The sequence below is a fragment of the Megalops cyprinoides genome, chromosome 4 (genome assembly GCF_013368585.1).
Source record: "Megalops cyprinoides isolate fMegCyp1 chromosome 4, fMegCyp1.pri, whole genome shotgun sequence".
Classification (NCBI taxonomy): domain Eukaryota; kingdom Metazoa; phylum Chordata; class Actinopteri; order Elopiformes; family Megalopidae; genus Megalops; species Megalops cyprinoides.
The window spans coordinates 26,375,001-26,389,084 of NC_050586.1; the positions used below are offsets into that span (position 1 = coordinate 26,375,001).

The following is a 14,084-nucleotide window of genomic DNA, read 5'->3' on the forward strand; positions in this document are numbered from 1 at the left end:
AGATAGGCTGAGACGCTGCTGTCTGACACAGATCGCAATCTGATTCTGGTCGCCACGACGACAAAAACATTAACGTAACAATCCTGACGTCTCTGCGCCGCTCTCTTAACAAAGGTGAGTGGGGAAAGGGGAAATGACATCATCCACAGGAGATGCACCTTGAGTGATACTTCAGAGTCATGGATTCACTGCATTGCATTTCAAAAAATCAATCCATCACGACAAGTGCCAGACATTGACAGTATGTCACATTAAACTGTGTTACATAGATTAGTAGCAATGTGGTGTGGTGGAAAGCAGCACGTTGTAGTACTTGCCAGGACTCTGTAGTACAGTAGTGTACTCTACAGTACAGCATAGTGCTCAACAGTACTCTATAGTAGACTGTATTGGGGTTTACAATACTCTGTGGTACTGTACTCACACTGTTCCCAGTGCGAACCCTCATTTCAGAAGAAAAGACCACTGTTACTGACTGAAGCATCTCACTGCTTCTCTAAAGCCATTTTTGAAAAGAGACCAAGGAGAGAGAGGGGGAGGTGGTGGGCATAATTCATGATGTGATGGACTCCAATTACAGCTAATCCCTGCCAAAGCAGCTCTAAGACTCCAGAGTGGCTGCCATGGTGACCCAGGGGAGGGGCATGCGGTACGAGTAATAAAAAACTGGCCTGTAGTGTGCCGCATCAGTGAGATACCCCCCCCCAATGCTGACTTCCTGTTGCCCCACTCGTCCTTATCTTCTCACTCTGCCTCTCACGGGAGTCTTCAGAGAGACAGGTCTCTCTTAATGAATAGCTCTCTCCCTCTCTCTCTATCAGTGTGTTGTTGCTCCCTGCTTTCTCACTCTCTCTTCCAACCCCTATTTCCTCTTTTCATGGCTCTCATGTCTCCCCTGCATCCCCCTCTACCTTCTCTCTCTCTTTCTCACACAAACGCTCACTGCTCTCCATTTCCTTAGTACCATACACAGTCACATTTCCTACAAAGAGGACTATAAGAACCAGTAAAATACTCTGAGTAACATACTCTGAGTTCTCTGAGAAGATGTGATGATGATGATGATGATGATGATGATGATGATGGTGATGGTGATATTAATGCGTAGGGCAGTGACTGGCATTGGGGGTGACATTGCCAGACTAATTTCGGTTGCGGTTGATTCCTCAGCAGGTGGAGGTGTATCTGCTCATTGTCATGCCGATGGTGCTCAGAAGCAGGCCAGCAGGAGGCGAATTCAATTCCTTGCAAACCCACTGTGGTTGGAAATTGTCTCCATACAAAAATCTACCCAAACCAAAAATAATTGCACCAATGACCGAGAGAATGAAAAGAGCTACATACAGACTCCACATGAGACCTCTAATACCTCCCTTCATAGTGCAGAAAACACAGTGATTTAGCACTGCACGTTTTCTCTTTTGGATTTCACCATATGTGAAAATACCTTTTTAACAATACATGAAAGTCATTTAACAATGCCAAGCCTTGCTCCATCTACAGGACCCTCTCAAATATCTTGAGATGCAGCTCCTCTCTCTGTCTTTTCTGAAACACACCATATAATCATGTGTTTTTTGTGTGTGTGTGTGTGTGTGTGTGTGTGCGTTTGTAGATGTGTGTGTTCTCAGTTATATCATTTCCACTGTGTTGTCAATCACACCCTTGCTGGTTATCTGGCCAGTGATGGTACCACAAGATTCCAGTCTCACAGAGATCCCTGTCACACTGATACACAGTGGCATTACTGCAGCAGCCAGCAAACTGGCAGTTCCGCAAACAGATTTCTTTGATGAAATGGCTCTGAATTCAGGATTAACACTTATCGATACGCTCTACACAGCACATCGGGCTTCGCTCAACTTGTGTAAAATAACTTGTGCTTTTGTTATCCTAGCATCAAAGTCACCAAAGAGTTTGCAAAACATGTGGCCATGTCTCTGAGTGAAAATTTTTAATTGATTTTCAGGGTGATCTGAGTTCTAGCACTATACAATGTACTACACAAGGGACACGTTTTTATGTGTATCTTTTCTGCATTCATGCCAGTGCTCTGAATAAAAAAAACATGAAGAGGACCACGTGGATGGAAAGCAGCTATTTGGATGTTTGGGGGAAGAAAGTAATATTTGTCATAAGAAACACATAGATGACAAAAAGACAAAAGCCAGTTTGAAAAATGAACAGAACTACGTTTCCTGTGGAGAAATGAAAGGCCGATTTCAGTTTGCTACTTTTAGGTATAACTGGAGAGGTCAGCTTTTTATGACCCAGAGGGACCGGTGACACACATTCACAAGGAACTTCCTGCATTACGTGAGTCTGGCTCTGGTGGCAGCTCAGCATAAACATCCTGGTGCATGATGGGAGACGGCACACCGCAATCCCTCAGGCTTCTCGTAAACATCACAAGACAAATCGATCTGGAGATGTGACACACCCCAAGGTAATGCTTCTGGAAAAAAGAGTATCCTGTGCAGTTCAGGACAAATGACCTCAGGGTTAATCCTTCTGCAAAGAGAGGCGTGAAAGAGGAGTGAACAATTCTCATTTGCAGACCATCTCCTGGTACATCCTCACACACGTATTGACCTGGTCTCTACAATGAGAAGGAAAAACAGTCCAGTATGCTAAAATATTATCAAATTAATGGTGGTTCCGAATGAATTTTTATGGTCACGGTCCCATCCACAACCATAAAAATCCCATGTATTACTTTCTTTCTGCATCACAGTGTCCCTCCTCAACCCCATCTCCCCCTGTCTTTACCCTGTTTACGATGTCCAAATGAGCGGTCAACCATCTCAGCTCGTGGCCACGTACAATCCTTCATCGGATTCCAAGCCAAATAACAAGTGCTGCAATAACCACATCAAATGCAACCTTTGCACTTTGACTATGAGAATTCACATCTACTGAATTCTTTCATAGTATGTCTGCATTTAATTTTGGAAGGTTTTTCCTTTTGAACCCACACTGTGAGTCATTTTGTCAGTGTATACCCTGGATAACAGAATTGTACACCTGAGGCTAACATTTGACCTGGCTCCCATCCCAGGTCCTTTCCTGGCATCAGTAAGCAGCTTTACACTGGCAGGGTGGGCCTCTCCCCCATCACCGGCTACTGCCAGTCAGTGCAGCTGGAGAAACACTGCAGCCTGCTCTCATGCAGAACCATCACCATGCTGCACTTGAAAGATACACAGAAACAACCGTCTGTGCCAACAACCTATTCTGAGGCTTTTAATACCCGTATTACATAACACAGGCCGTTAAACCCAGCACTGACGCAAATAATTCATATCTCCTTTAGTTCCTCTGATCCATCCCGTTCCCTAATGTATTTATTTAGAAAAACCTATGGATTAGGTGCTTCTGGACTGCTTGCACAGCGAAGCCAAGCGTGTGAAAGCAGGCCCTTCTCTCTCACAAAGCGCTGAGCCTTCCTTAGCACCAGCAGGCTGTGTGCACACAAACAGCAGAGTCCCCGCTAAGTCAGACCGACTCGCTACCACAGGCAGCTTTACATCAATGCTGCTGTGGCCTCAAACTCCATCAGGGCTACACAGCGTGGCGTGGATGTTAGCGTGAACGATGGCGAGATGAACTGCAGGCTCCTGTGACGCCTGACTCCAGTCACACTACACATCACAACACTATGAGCGTGCGCAAGTACAAGCGTGAATGTACACGAGCATGAACGCACACAAATGTGAACACGTACAAGCATGAACGTACATGAGTGTGAAGACGTAAGCACGTGGGCATATATGAGTCTGAATGTGTTTCGTCAATGGTGTGGATGACAGATTCGTTAAGCCTTTTTAAACCTTGCCTCAATGCAAATCAAACGTCTATTGAACGGTTCTTATAGTCGTTTACTGTCTGAGCAGGCACCTTTTTTTTGACCTACAGCCTTTCCCTGGTAAACACCATTAAGCATGGCCACGCTCCTCTCTCTGGCTAATTGAGGAACTCCGTCCCTTCCACTGCACTGTATGAATACCTTATCCCTTCCCTCTGCTGAGTTAATGCTGTTGCTTTGTCTTATTTTTTAATTAAAGTCTGCTTTGCTCATTAGAGAGGCAGATGCGTGCGCTAATTTAGAGATACATTCTTCTGCGTTTTGATGGATAATTAGTTTTGCAAGCGCCTACACGGGGTGGGAGTAGGCATTAGACAACATTTCAATCACAGCCCTTTTTAAATACCGTTCACAAGCCTAGAGTCTAGACCATCTGAATATCCCTGTCGTTCCGAATACACAACCATGGCAGCTGTAAATTCCACACTCTGCCTCACAGGAGGCCCAACACCATATTCTACCCTGCCACAGGTATCCAGAGGTGGGCTCTCAGCTGGCCTCTGACCTTTCCAGCTCACAAACAGACAAATAAATCAGTGGCTTGGAGCCAGAAGCTGGAACTGTTCCTCGACTCCATTTTCCAGATTATCACGTACAAGAGCTACATGAAGAGGCTGCGCTCATGTCCATCAAGCATTTACAATGTAAATCTGGCCTCCTTTCCCCCCTGCAGACAGACACTTTGAAGTGTGACTCACTGCTGTCTGCTTCCCTCCTGCAGGTTTAATTAACAATCAGCGTCGCCTCTCCTGGCCTGGCATTCACACACCACTGCCTGCCTCCCTCCTCCGGTGGAGACGCCTGTCGGAAGTGAGGATATGTTCAGCGATAAGTGCATCTCCGGCTATGCTCATGCCGAGATGAGCTTGATGAGTTTTGATATGAACAGTTGCTGCTTCACCGTGTATAGCAGGGCTGAACTTGCAGAGGAATCACTGGGAGTCCCAGCTGTGATAAACTCATCAGTGTCCAAGAATCCTTCCAGCTGTCCGGTTACAGAACAGAATCTGCCAGAATAGGACATGTTCCTGTGCACTGTTTATGCACTCCCAAGTGAGATCTATTACACTGAAAACTACGTTTCACCTGGGACTGTCTTTGTCACGCTTTTGTAACCCCCAGAACTACAGACAGTAAAAAGACACGTTGTTGATTAATGTGGAGGTGACAGAGTTGCCAAGGGAGAAGATGTTGTTCTCCCTTTGTATTTTGGGTTAAAATCACAGCCTACATCACTGTTCTGTTTCAAATATTGATTGTTTCTTTTAAAATTAGGCATGACTTTACTGGGGCCTGAACCCAACACTTTCTGGTACAGAGCGGCAGAGGCAGTGGGCTGCAGCTCTCCCGCAGGAGAATGAAAGGATCATCCAATAAAGATCTGCCCCGAAATGTCCTAAGAACTGCCTACAGCAGCACGAGAGCAGCTCTTTAACAAGCTCAAAGAGCTCCTTCCAGGCTCCCCACCGCCTAATTAAAGGCTGAAATATGCTCTCTAAAAAGCGTCATTGTAATTTCATGGTAATCCAAACAGTTCCCCAATATCTAACATACACTTATCGCATAAGCCCTTGTCTGCTAAAAGAGGCTTCTTTTTTATGAGTTGGAATTTTTTATGAAGTGAGGCAGAAAGGAACAGGTCACGTGAGACTCGCCTCCTTCCTGCAGGCTCAGGGTGAAAGATGTGGAGGGAGTATCGGGGACAGTGATCTGACATGAAACAGGCGTTTGTGCAGCCTGGAAGTGCTGCAGTCGTATCAGGGACACTCTCTCTCACCCAGAGGTGTGCAGACAATGATGATGTCAGATTGCATGAGATCGGTGTATTTTTGAGCTGTGCAATGAAGCAAATGTACACCCCCCCCCCTCCCTTTAATTTCAATGAATGTCTGAAGATTCATCTCCCATCCCCCATGAACCAATTAGGGCAAACAAACTGGGATCGTCATTTTTCTGTACTCAACATCCAATAGAAAAGGAAAACTGTCTGGGGGACTGAAAGTGATGCCAGACTTTGCAAAAGACACCCGCACATTCACACAGATACATAGACAGACACACACACACACGCATACATATACATAAACAGTGTGATTGGCAGTAGACAGGACGGTAGATGCCTGACCTTCGTAAACGGTCCCTTAGCTGCCAATCGTTAAATATTAGGTGGATGCCTATTCTCTCTCAGCAGTGTTTGTTACAAGCCTCTGATCCCCGGAGCCTAATCTGAGCTGGGCTGTGTCTCATGCTATCACCCCAGACTGCTGACCCCGCTGATGCTACAGCCAGCTTTGAGTTTTTCCCTGTTGAGGCCGAGCCCGTGCAAACCCCTGCAGTGAAACCCGGCTCACGCCTGACCGCCCCCCGGGTTCAGCGCTTTAATAATGTCTTTGGATGGGCTTTTGTGGAGAAGAACAAGGACAGACAGGCTCATGAGATGTTCTGGAAAGATATTTAAGTCCTTCAACAGTTTATGACCACACCAGAGCACCCATCTTGTTTTAAATGTTTTTTTTTTGTGGAGTAAAGAGCCTGAGAGACATGGATTGATTTTGCAGCACAGGATTGGAGCTGTGGCGTCAGGTTCAGTCGTGCTGTTGACGACACTTGGCTTTTCTTGCTAAAACTACTATGTGGAATTGAACAAGTTCATGCCATGCTGTAAAGTGTAAAGATAATATAAATGTTGCAATCCAATCCATGTCACTGAGATTATTATCAAAAACATCTAATAAAAGAATACCTACAGCCCTAGAGTCTTTATATCTTAAACTAAATTTCTAATTAAAATGAATTAAATGTGCAACCATGTGCAATCAGCCAAAATCAGCCAAGTCAATCAAGGTATTTAATGGGAATAAACCATAGATAAAAGGAAGAATAAAACTAAAACAATGAAATGAGCATTTTACCAAAACAAAAATGTATGTCTTCAACTGCTTTTTACAACTGTTCACAGACTCAGCCTGTCTGATTTCTTGAGGTAAGATATTCCACACTTTCAGTGCATAAAAGTTGCTTTATGTTTTACCTGTGGGGTATTAGAGGGAGATACAGTTGTTCACAGAGCCAGAATTCTTTGAGCAGGAATTACAGGGTCACAGTGGTTGGGGACAGGACACTACAGCTGCATTACTGTACGCATGTGCTCTCTTCCTGCTACTGCTTGTAACAACATCAACGTGCAAAACTCTTAGCACAAAGGGATTCTTACCTCACGATACAAAATGCTTAGCTTACATAATAAAGTGAAAAAGTCTAAATCACATGCTGAATTCTCAGAATACAGCTCCCTCATATTAGTACAATGTTCAAATGCTCTTTACTAGACATGCAGACCATTAAATCAATTCAGCATGTACTTACAATCACATCTCATTACTTCCAACAACATTGCCCAGGTGAGTAGCACTGCAACACAATTGGTAATCACCTCACCACTACATAAAAGGCTGTTAGAAAACCAGTATGGCAGTTTCTGACAACATGGAGCAGGCCAATGCAGTTGGTATTGAAGGACAGGGCCATGGATAGGGCCTACTTATGAGGGACCACTTCATAATCTGCTTTGATGAGAATTATTTTTCGTTTGATGGCATGATTTGACAATGACCATTTTATTTTAAAATGCAGCAATGATTATATCTCAATGATGGACATATCCAATGTTTTGATGCTATGTTAAAATTTTGCATGACGTACTACCTTATTTGATTCAGTCGTTTTTATTTTGCATGCTACATGTGGTTTTGAGCTAAAAATTAGGAGTATGGTGTTTTGCGTGAAGTTTTGCACAATGAAAATGTGAAAATTGAGTCAAAGCAATCATAAAATACTGCTAATAACACTGACCGGAAGAGTATGGAAGGTCCCCTAGCGGTGGAATGTGTGTGGGGTCAGAGTGGTGATTCAGTGCTACAGCTAAACTGCACTCTCTGTGAGCTGTGATTGGGGTGAGGCAGTAATCCAGCAGAAACGCCTTCCTGGAAAGCTCCTTGTACTAGCCCTGAGGGCCTGCGGCAAAAAGTCTGAAATCCATCTCCACAGCAATGGTCAGAAGCAAGCAGACCCATGTGACCTAACTGCCGAGACCGGAGTCTTGTTGAGTTGCGACCTGGCTGGGTTCAGCTGCATGCCACTGACTGGAAGCAGCTCGTATGCATATGCTTCATGTGATACTTGTCAGCCTGTCTGAGTCCTATGCAGGCCAGCTTTAGCCACGCCTGTCTTTTTAACATCCTGTTGAACCTGTGTTTGCAGGGCCCAACACTCCAGCTCGTAAATAGGACGGATTAGACTGACTGCACTGGTCCAGTCCAATCAATTCCCTGACTGCCGGCAGATGGTGAGCAGAGTAAATACAGCAGGGCTGGGCTGGTTAGCCATGGCTCTCCATTTGCCGTTGCCATTGTTCCTGTTATTGTGGCTGTTGCTACTCATTTATTTGCTGAAAGCTCTTATCCAGGGGGGAACCAACTCGACGCTTAGAAAACACAAGCACACCGTAATGCACCTGTATTTAGGGAATTCAGAGATACAGGAACTGTGTCCCTCCCCTTGGCACAGTTAGATAATAACCAATACCGGTGTGTCATACATTTCTATCACTGTGTGGAAGTGTGGGGAAAAAGAAACAGTCCAATGAATTTCATACGGGCCCTGAAGGGAGTACACTACAGCAAACCACATGCCATGGGTAAAATTCAGCAATTCAGCAAAGATCTATGAGAGGAAAAAAGCGGAGACATTCAAGGTTCAGCTCAGTGTTGCTCTTATGGGTTACCATTTGCCATCACGTTAACACTTTGATATGAGGTATTGTTGCTCTTACGGAACACTATATTCCTCTAAATGATCAACATTAGGCTCTACATGCATATTAATAACATAATGATACACTATTAGACAATGACTTCATGACTGCTAAAACAATCACTGCTGCATGTATCTAGGCACTGTTTTTTTCCTCTGTTCGTGTTCTTTCTGCTCCAGCGAAATGGATGTTAGTCGCCTGGTAATTAAAAATGAACAGTCGCGTCTGCTAAACATACAAGAAAATACCTAATAATAGCAATGAAGGCAGCACTGTACATGATGAAATTCCCTCATACACTTTTATTAAACTGTACCCACTCTCGGCAAAGAAAATAAAAGCCTTTCAATTGTATTTGCCCTGTTCTTTTCAGAGCACCGGGAACCGCGGGTCCATCGTTCTTCATCTGTCAGTATCTCGCAGCCTACAGCCGTAATACGTCCCCATCGTATTCGGCGATAAAGCAAGATCGAGCTGTACACGACTTTCTCGCAGATGGAAAGAGAGCGCTTCTGGGACGCGCGCGTTTATCGTTCCCGGCTAAGTGTGCGCTCGGCCGTTTGCTTCGGCGAATACCACGTCAAGTTTAAACAGCGGTCTGTTTACTTGAAATGTACGCGCAATTAGGCGGCGTTTACTTTTGAAGATAAGTCCTCCACTTCAATGGGTCCATAAACGTATTCAGCCCAGGGCAACATGGTATATCGCTCGTAAGAAAACCACGGAGACTCCATGTGAAATAGCATCGTAAACCAAATGCATTAAGTGCCAGGGCTAACTGTTAATAATTCAGAGCAGCATGTTGTTTTTTTCCATTTGCCTCCTCAATCAGATTATAACTTACTCAGTTATAATGTGCGTGTGTGACAGTGTCAGTGTGTGCGTGTGTTACCTACTGGCCTCCCTCTTTATGAGTTTTTAAGACACTTTCCAGATCCACAGACACATGTAGCATTCTAGTCTCCATGATAAAAGCCAGTCCACAGAGAGCTGAAACTGTTACATTAAACTGCAGGAAGTAGAAGAATATATTAGTGTACAAGTGACAGCCAGGCCCCATGGCTAATGCTGTTTCCAAAGGACAGGAAAATCAGCAGGCTATCAGTTCTAGTAAGAGCGTTTACTTAATGGTTAATGTTTCCAGTCTAAAATGCCCTCAACACCTTTAATGACAATTTGATGTTACCCATATTAGTAGTCATGGGGATGGCTCTGTTCATGAACAGTTAACATGTTTCTTTTGTGTCCTGTACTACTGACTTTTTTTCTCTCATTCCGTCCAGTTCTTGCCATCTCTTTAAAATAAAATTATATATCAGATCATGGAATTTGAATTAAATCACTGAAATGACAATACTACTATGCATGATCTGGTTTATAACAATAAATGTGCAAAAACATGTAAAATTCTGGTAGTCACTTGCTAAACGCTAGCTATGAAAGATAGTTCTCTGTGTTATTCAGGTAAATATATGTATATAAATATAAATGCATAAAGGATGGTATTTGCTTGTTGGTAGAACACAGGCCAGCATGCCAGAAAGACCAATCATTCTTCATTTCCTCACTGAAACACCAATAATTACAAATCGTTGGCCACTACAGAGCTCCACCTACAATATATCCTGTAACTGGCTCTTACTGTCTCTAAAGAGTATTTTTGGGGATGCTTCCTGGCCTTCAGACTAGTGACGGACCTTCATGTACCTTATAATGGGAGGAGACTTCATGTGCTGCCTGAACCAATCAAAAGCCTGTGCTCTCTAAAGAAATTGATATATATAATTGGTTCAAATTACTGAGTCACTGGCAGCACATGATACCTCCACACATTTTTTGGTTCATGAAGCCTCACTCTTGCTGCGCTGTTTCTGGCCTTCCACCAAACTCCATCTTGGCCTCGCCTGCTTTTCAGCATTTGTCAAACACTGAAAACAAACTCTGAATTTGTGAAATATTTATTCAAGATATTTATATCTGCATGACATACATAAAGCAGTAATACCCTCTGGACTTTTTCACCTGTTTAATGCATTTGGAACTTTAATGGAACTTGAAAGTATTAGGAGTCAGAATGGCAAAAATATGTGGTGACATTTGAAGGTGTCTGGCAGTATTATTATGGAAGTATCACTGGGAAGACTGAGCCACAGGAAAAGCTGTTAACCTTCAATTGTTTGAAGAAAGAAGAGCTGGGATTGGTTACATCGCTGACCCTTCACTGGGGGCTCTGGAAACCACAATCTTACTGTTCCTAACTGTATCGTAACCGGTGTGACTCTACCTATCTGTACTGCTGAAAACATTTTAACCAGGTATAACATCATGTCAACATTAATATTTATAAATTAATTGCAAAGCTATATCATTGATTACATAAAATAGGATTTCTTCCTTTGAAAAATGCACCTCTTTCTTTAACCAGTGTATTTTAGAACTCTGTTAAATATAAAACACTTCTCAAATGTCGTATGGTAAGAGTGTGAAAGTGCTTTTTGGAGTCCAACGTATTTTTGGGGAAATTGATTTTTGAGTGGTAGCAGCGTGTTCAGGCCAACCATGCCAACCTTGAACCCTGGGCTGTTGAAGGAGTTTACTCAAAGCTGTAGTGCGGCTCTCCACACTGCGCATCTAAACACCGCCCCCGCACTCTTCTGAGGGCCGACCGCTGAAGACAGCACAGCGCGTCCAGAGAGAACGCCAGCGCAGCTCCCAGCGAAGCACACGCACGCAGGACCCCCGGACAGCACGGGAACGGCAGCTCCATCAGCACAGCGCAGATCGATAACCAGCGCTCCAGTGGATCACAGTAATGAGCTGCATATATAAAGCACCTCATGAGGAGATCAAAAGCATGTAGGGGAAGGGGGGGGGGTGTGGTGATTCAATTCAAATTATAGCCCCCCCACCTGGGTGTCACACAGCAGCCATTTTGCACCAGAATCCACAACGCACACCAGGTGAGATGGAGAGGCAGGGGCTTATGTAACCAACTTCAACAGTGGTACTATGAGATGACGAGATTGAGAAAACCAGACAAGCAATACCAGGACTGTCAGGAACTCCCCTGCTCTTTTGATAAGATTTGATAAGATGTGAGACGCTTAATACAGTGAGTCAGGACCTCTCATCAGGTTTAACGACCCATCTGAAAGACAGCACCTCCTACAGCACAGTACGCCTTTTACTGCACACCTCATCTGCATGTGGCCCTCGTAAGGCTGTTCTGCGGTGAAGTGACTGTTTTTAGGAACCTACATTGAGTTCAGAGAGTGTTTTCCTTGCCTCTCATTGTCCTACTTTCCAGTTCTTGACAGGTGTAAATTACCTGAAATGACCATCATGTGCGCAAAGAGATGAGTGAGAGGCACTTGAAGCAGATGATGATGACAGAGATGGTGTTGGTGACAGCTGCTCAAGAGACAAAAAGCATTCCCCAGTCAAATCAAAGCGCTGTCCTTACACCACATTCCAAATAGTTAATGTGATGAAAATGAGGGCTTTAAGTGTAAGCTGTTGATAAACACCAGTGCGCTCAGGGAACCTTTTCTCTCAGTCTGCGTTCTGCTGACGGCGGAGAGGTGAGGTGGTGCAACGGGAAGGATGGATGGATTAGAAGCTGCACGTCCGAGGCTTTAGTACGAGCTGCAAAACGCACGCACTGAAGCGCTGCCGCTGGCGAGACTAAGTGTGAAGAGGGATTACACAATCCTGCAGCCCTCTCTGAAAACGGCATCACTGCCATCGCTCTCTTCGAGGGGACGGGGACCGAAGCTACAGCGTGAGAAACTGCACACGATGCAGAAAAAAAATGCAGAGGGGTAAAAATGACTCTGTGACAAATCAGAAATCTGACCCTCACAGCTCCATCTCTGGAAATAGCCCCAAGCGGGTGGGTAGCGTGAGACCTCCTGCACTTTTAAATCTCTTTCAAATAAATCAGATATGAATATGTCAAAATATGCGGCGTGCGAGAGAGAGGTAAAAGGAAGCCCGCATCTGAGTGCTGTGGAGGCTATTGTGATGAGCAGCTGCCTGATTGGAGGAAAGCCGTGATGTTTGATCTTTTTTCTCTGTTGTCTCCCTTTCTCTCCCATGCGGTTTCCATCTGCTGCGAAAGTCCAACGTCACAGACGGGGACCGCTTCGACCCCCGCCCATGAACCACCTGCTATCAAACGCAGGCCGAACGCATTGATCCAACACACAGCACTTGACAAGATAGAGTTTTACAGCACCTGGCACAAGGGGATATAATGTGAAAAAAGAGATTATGAAATTACAGAACATTATATGTACTATAGATGGAGATAACAAGCTCAGTGCTCAGGAACATCCCACGTTTTAAAAATAGTCAATTCGACATCTTCCCTCTGCTCTGTGCCAAAGCGGGAAAAAAGCAGTAAAACGGCACGTTATATTTCCACATGTTAGGAAAGAGACATGTCACTAACAAGGAGGATAATTAGTAGATGTTACTATGGTGACGCAGTGTCAGTGGGGGGTATGATATCAGCACACAGCAGGAGAAACAAAGTCACCAGTCATAGAAAACAAGCACAGGACTGCACTCACTCACTCACACACACACACATGTGCGCACACACATGCACACACACATACTCATTCACACATGCACACACACATGCATGTACACACACATTTGTAGTGCTACCTTTAAACCTGCAGTAACATTACAAAAGAGAAAATACATCATTATTCTGGAGTGCAGGACTATTGGTGATTTGAAATCACACACACCTAGCCACTTTAACATTAACACACACACACACACACATATAGATACACATGCAATCGCACACACACCCTCACACACTCTCACACACCCATATACACACACTGATATACACTCAGTCACGCAGTCACACACACACAGACGGGCACAGGTGTGTCCTACCAGGTGTGTGCGACAGTGAAGCGCCTCTGTTTGTGGATGTTGTTGTTGAGCAGCATGCGGCGGAGCAGGCGCGGGGAGTTTCGGGGCGACAGGCGGGGCGAGGCGGAGCAGGGCGAGCGGCGGGCGCTGCGAGGCCGGTGCTGCTGCAGCAGATTCTCCCGCAGGATCTTCACCAGGTCCTGGTTCAGACCCGTGTGCTTCTCGGCATCCGGCACCGCCAGCGTGTCCTGCTGAGCCACGGGGTGCGCCATCTCGAGTCCCACCCCCCCGAAAAACACACACAGCCAAAGTCAAAGCCGAAGACGCGTCCCGGTCCCTGTGCTTCTCATCCACCCAACGGGAAGTTCAGAGGGGCGGCGAGGGTTGGGGGAGGGGGGGGGGTATCCCGGCCCGGTCCAGCACAGCTCAGATCAGCTCAGCTCTGACTGCAGCTTGATGCAGAGCTCTGACTGCACGCCGCTTCCCTGGTAACAGTCCTGAGGAACGTCA

General features: G+C 45.1%; 1 protein-coding gene across 1 annotated transcript in view; it reads right to left on the minus strand.

Annotated features, from left to right (window-relative positions):
- pde4d (phosphodiesterase 4D, cAMP-specific) overlaps window positions 1-13,860 on the minus strand; it is a 64,115-nt gene extending 50,255 nt beyond the window's left edge. Inside the window, exon 1 of the mRNA XM_036526430.1 lies at window positions 13,596-13,860. Coding sequence (XP_036382323.1) covers window positions 13,596-13,846 — 251 coding nt within the window. The 5' untranslated portion in view covers window positions 13,847-13,860. The remainder of the gene's footprint in view (window positions 1-13,595) is intronic.
- Between the last annotated feature and the right edge of the window lie 224 nt (window positions 13,861-14,084).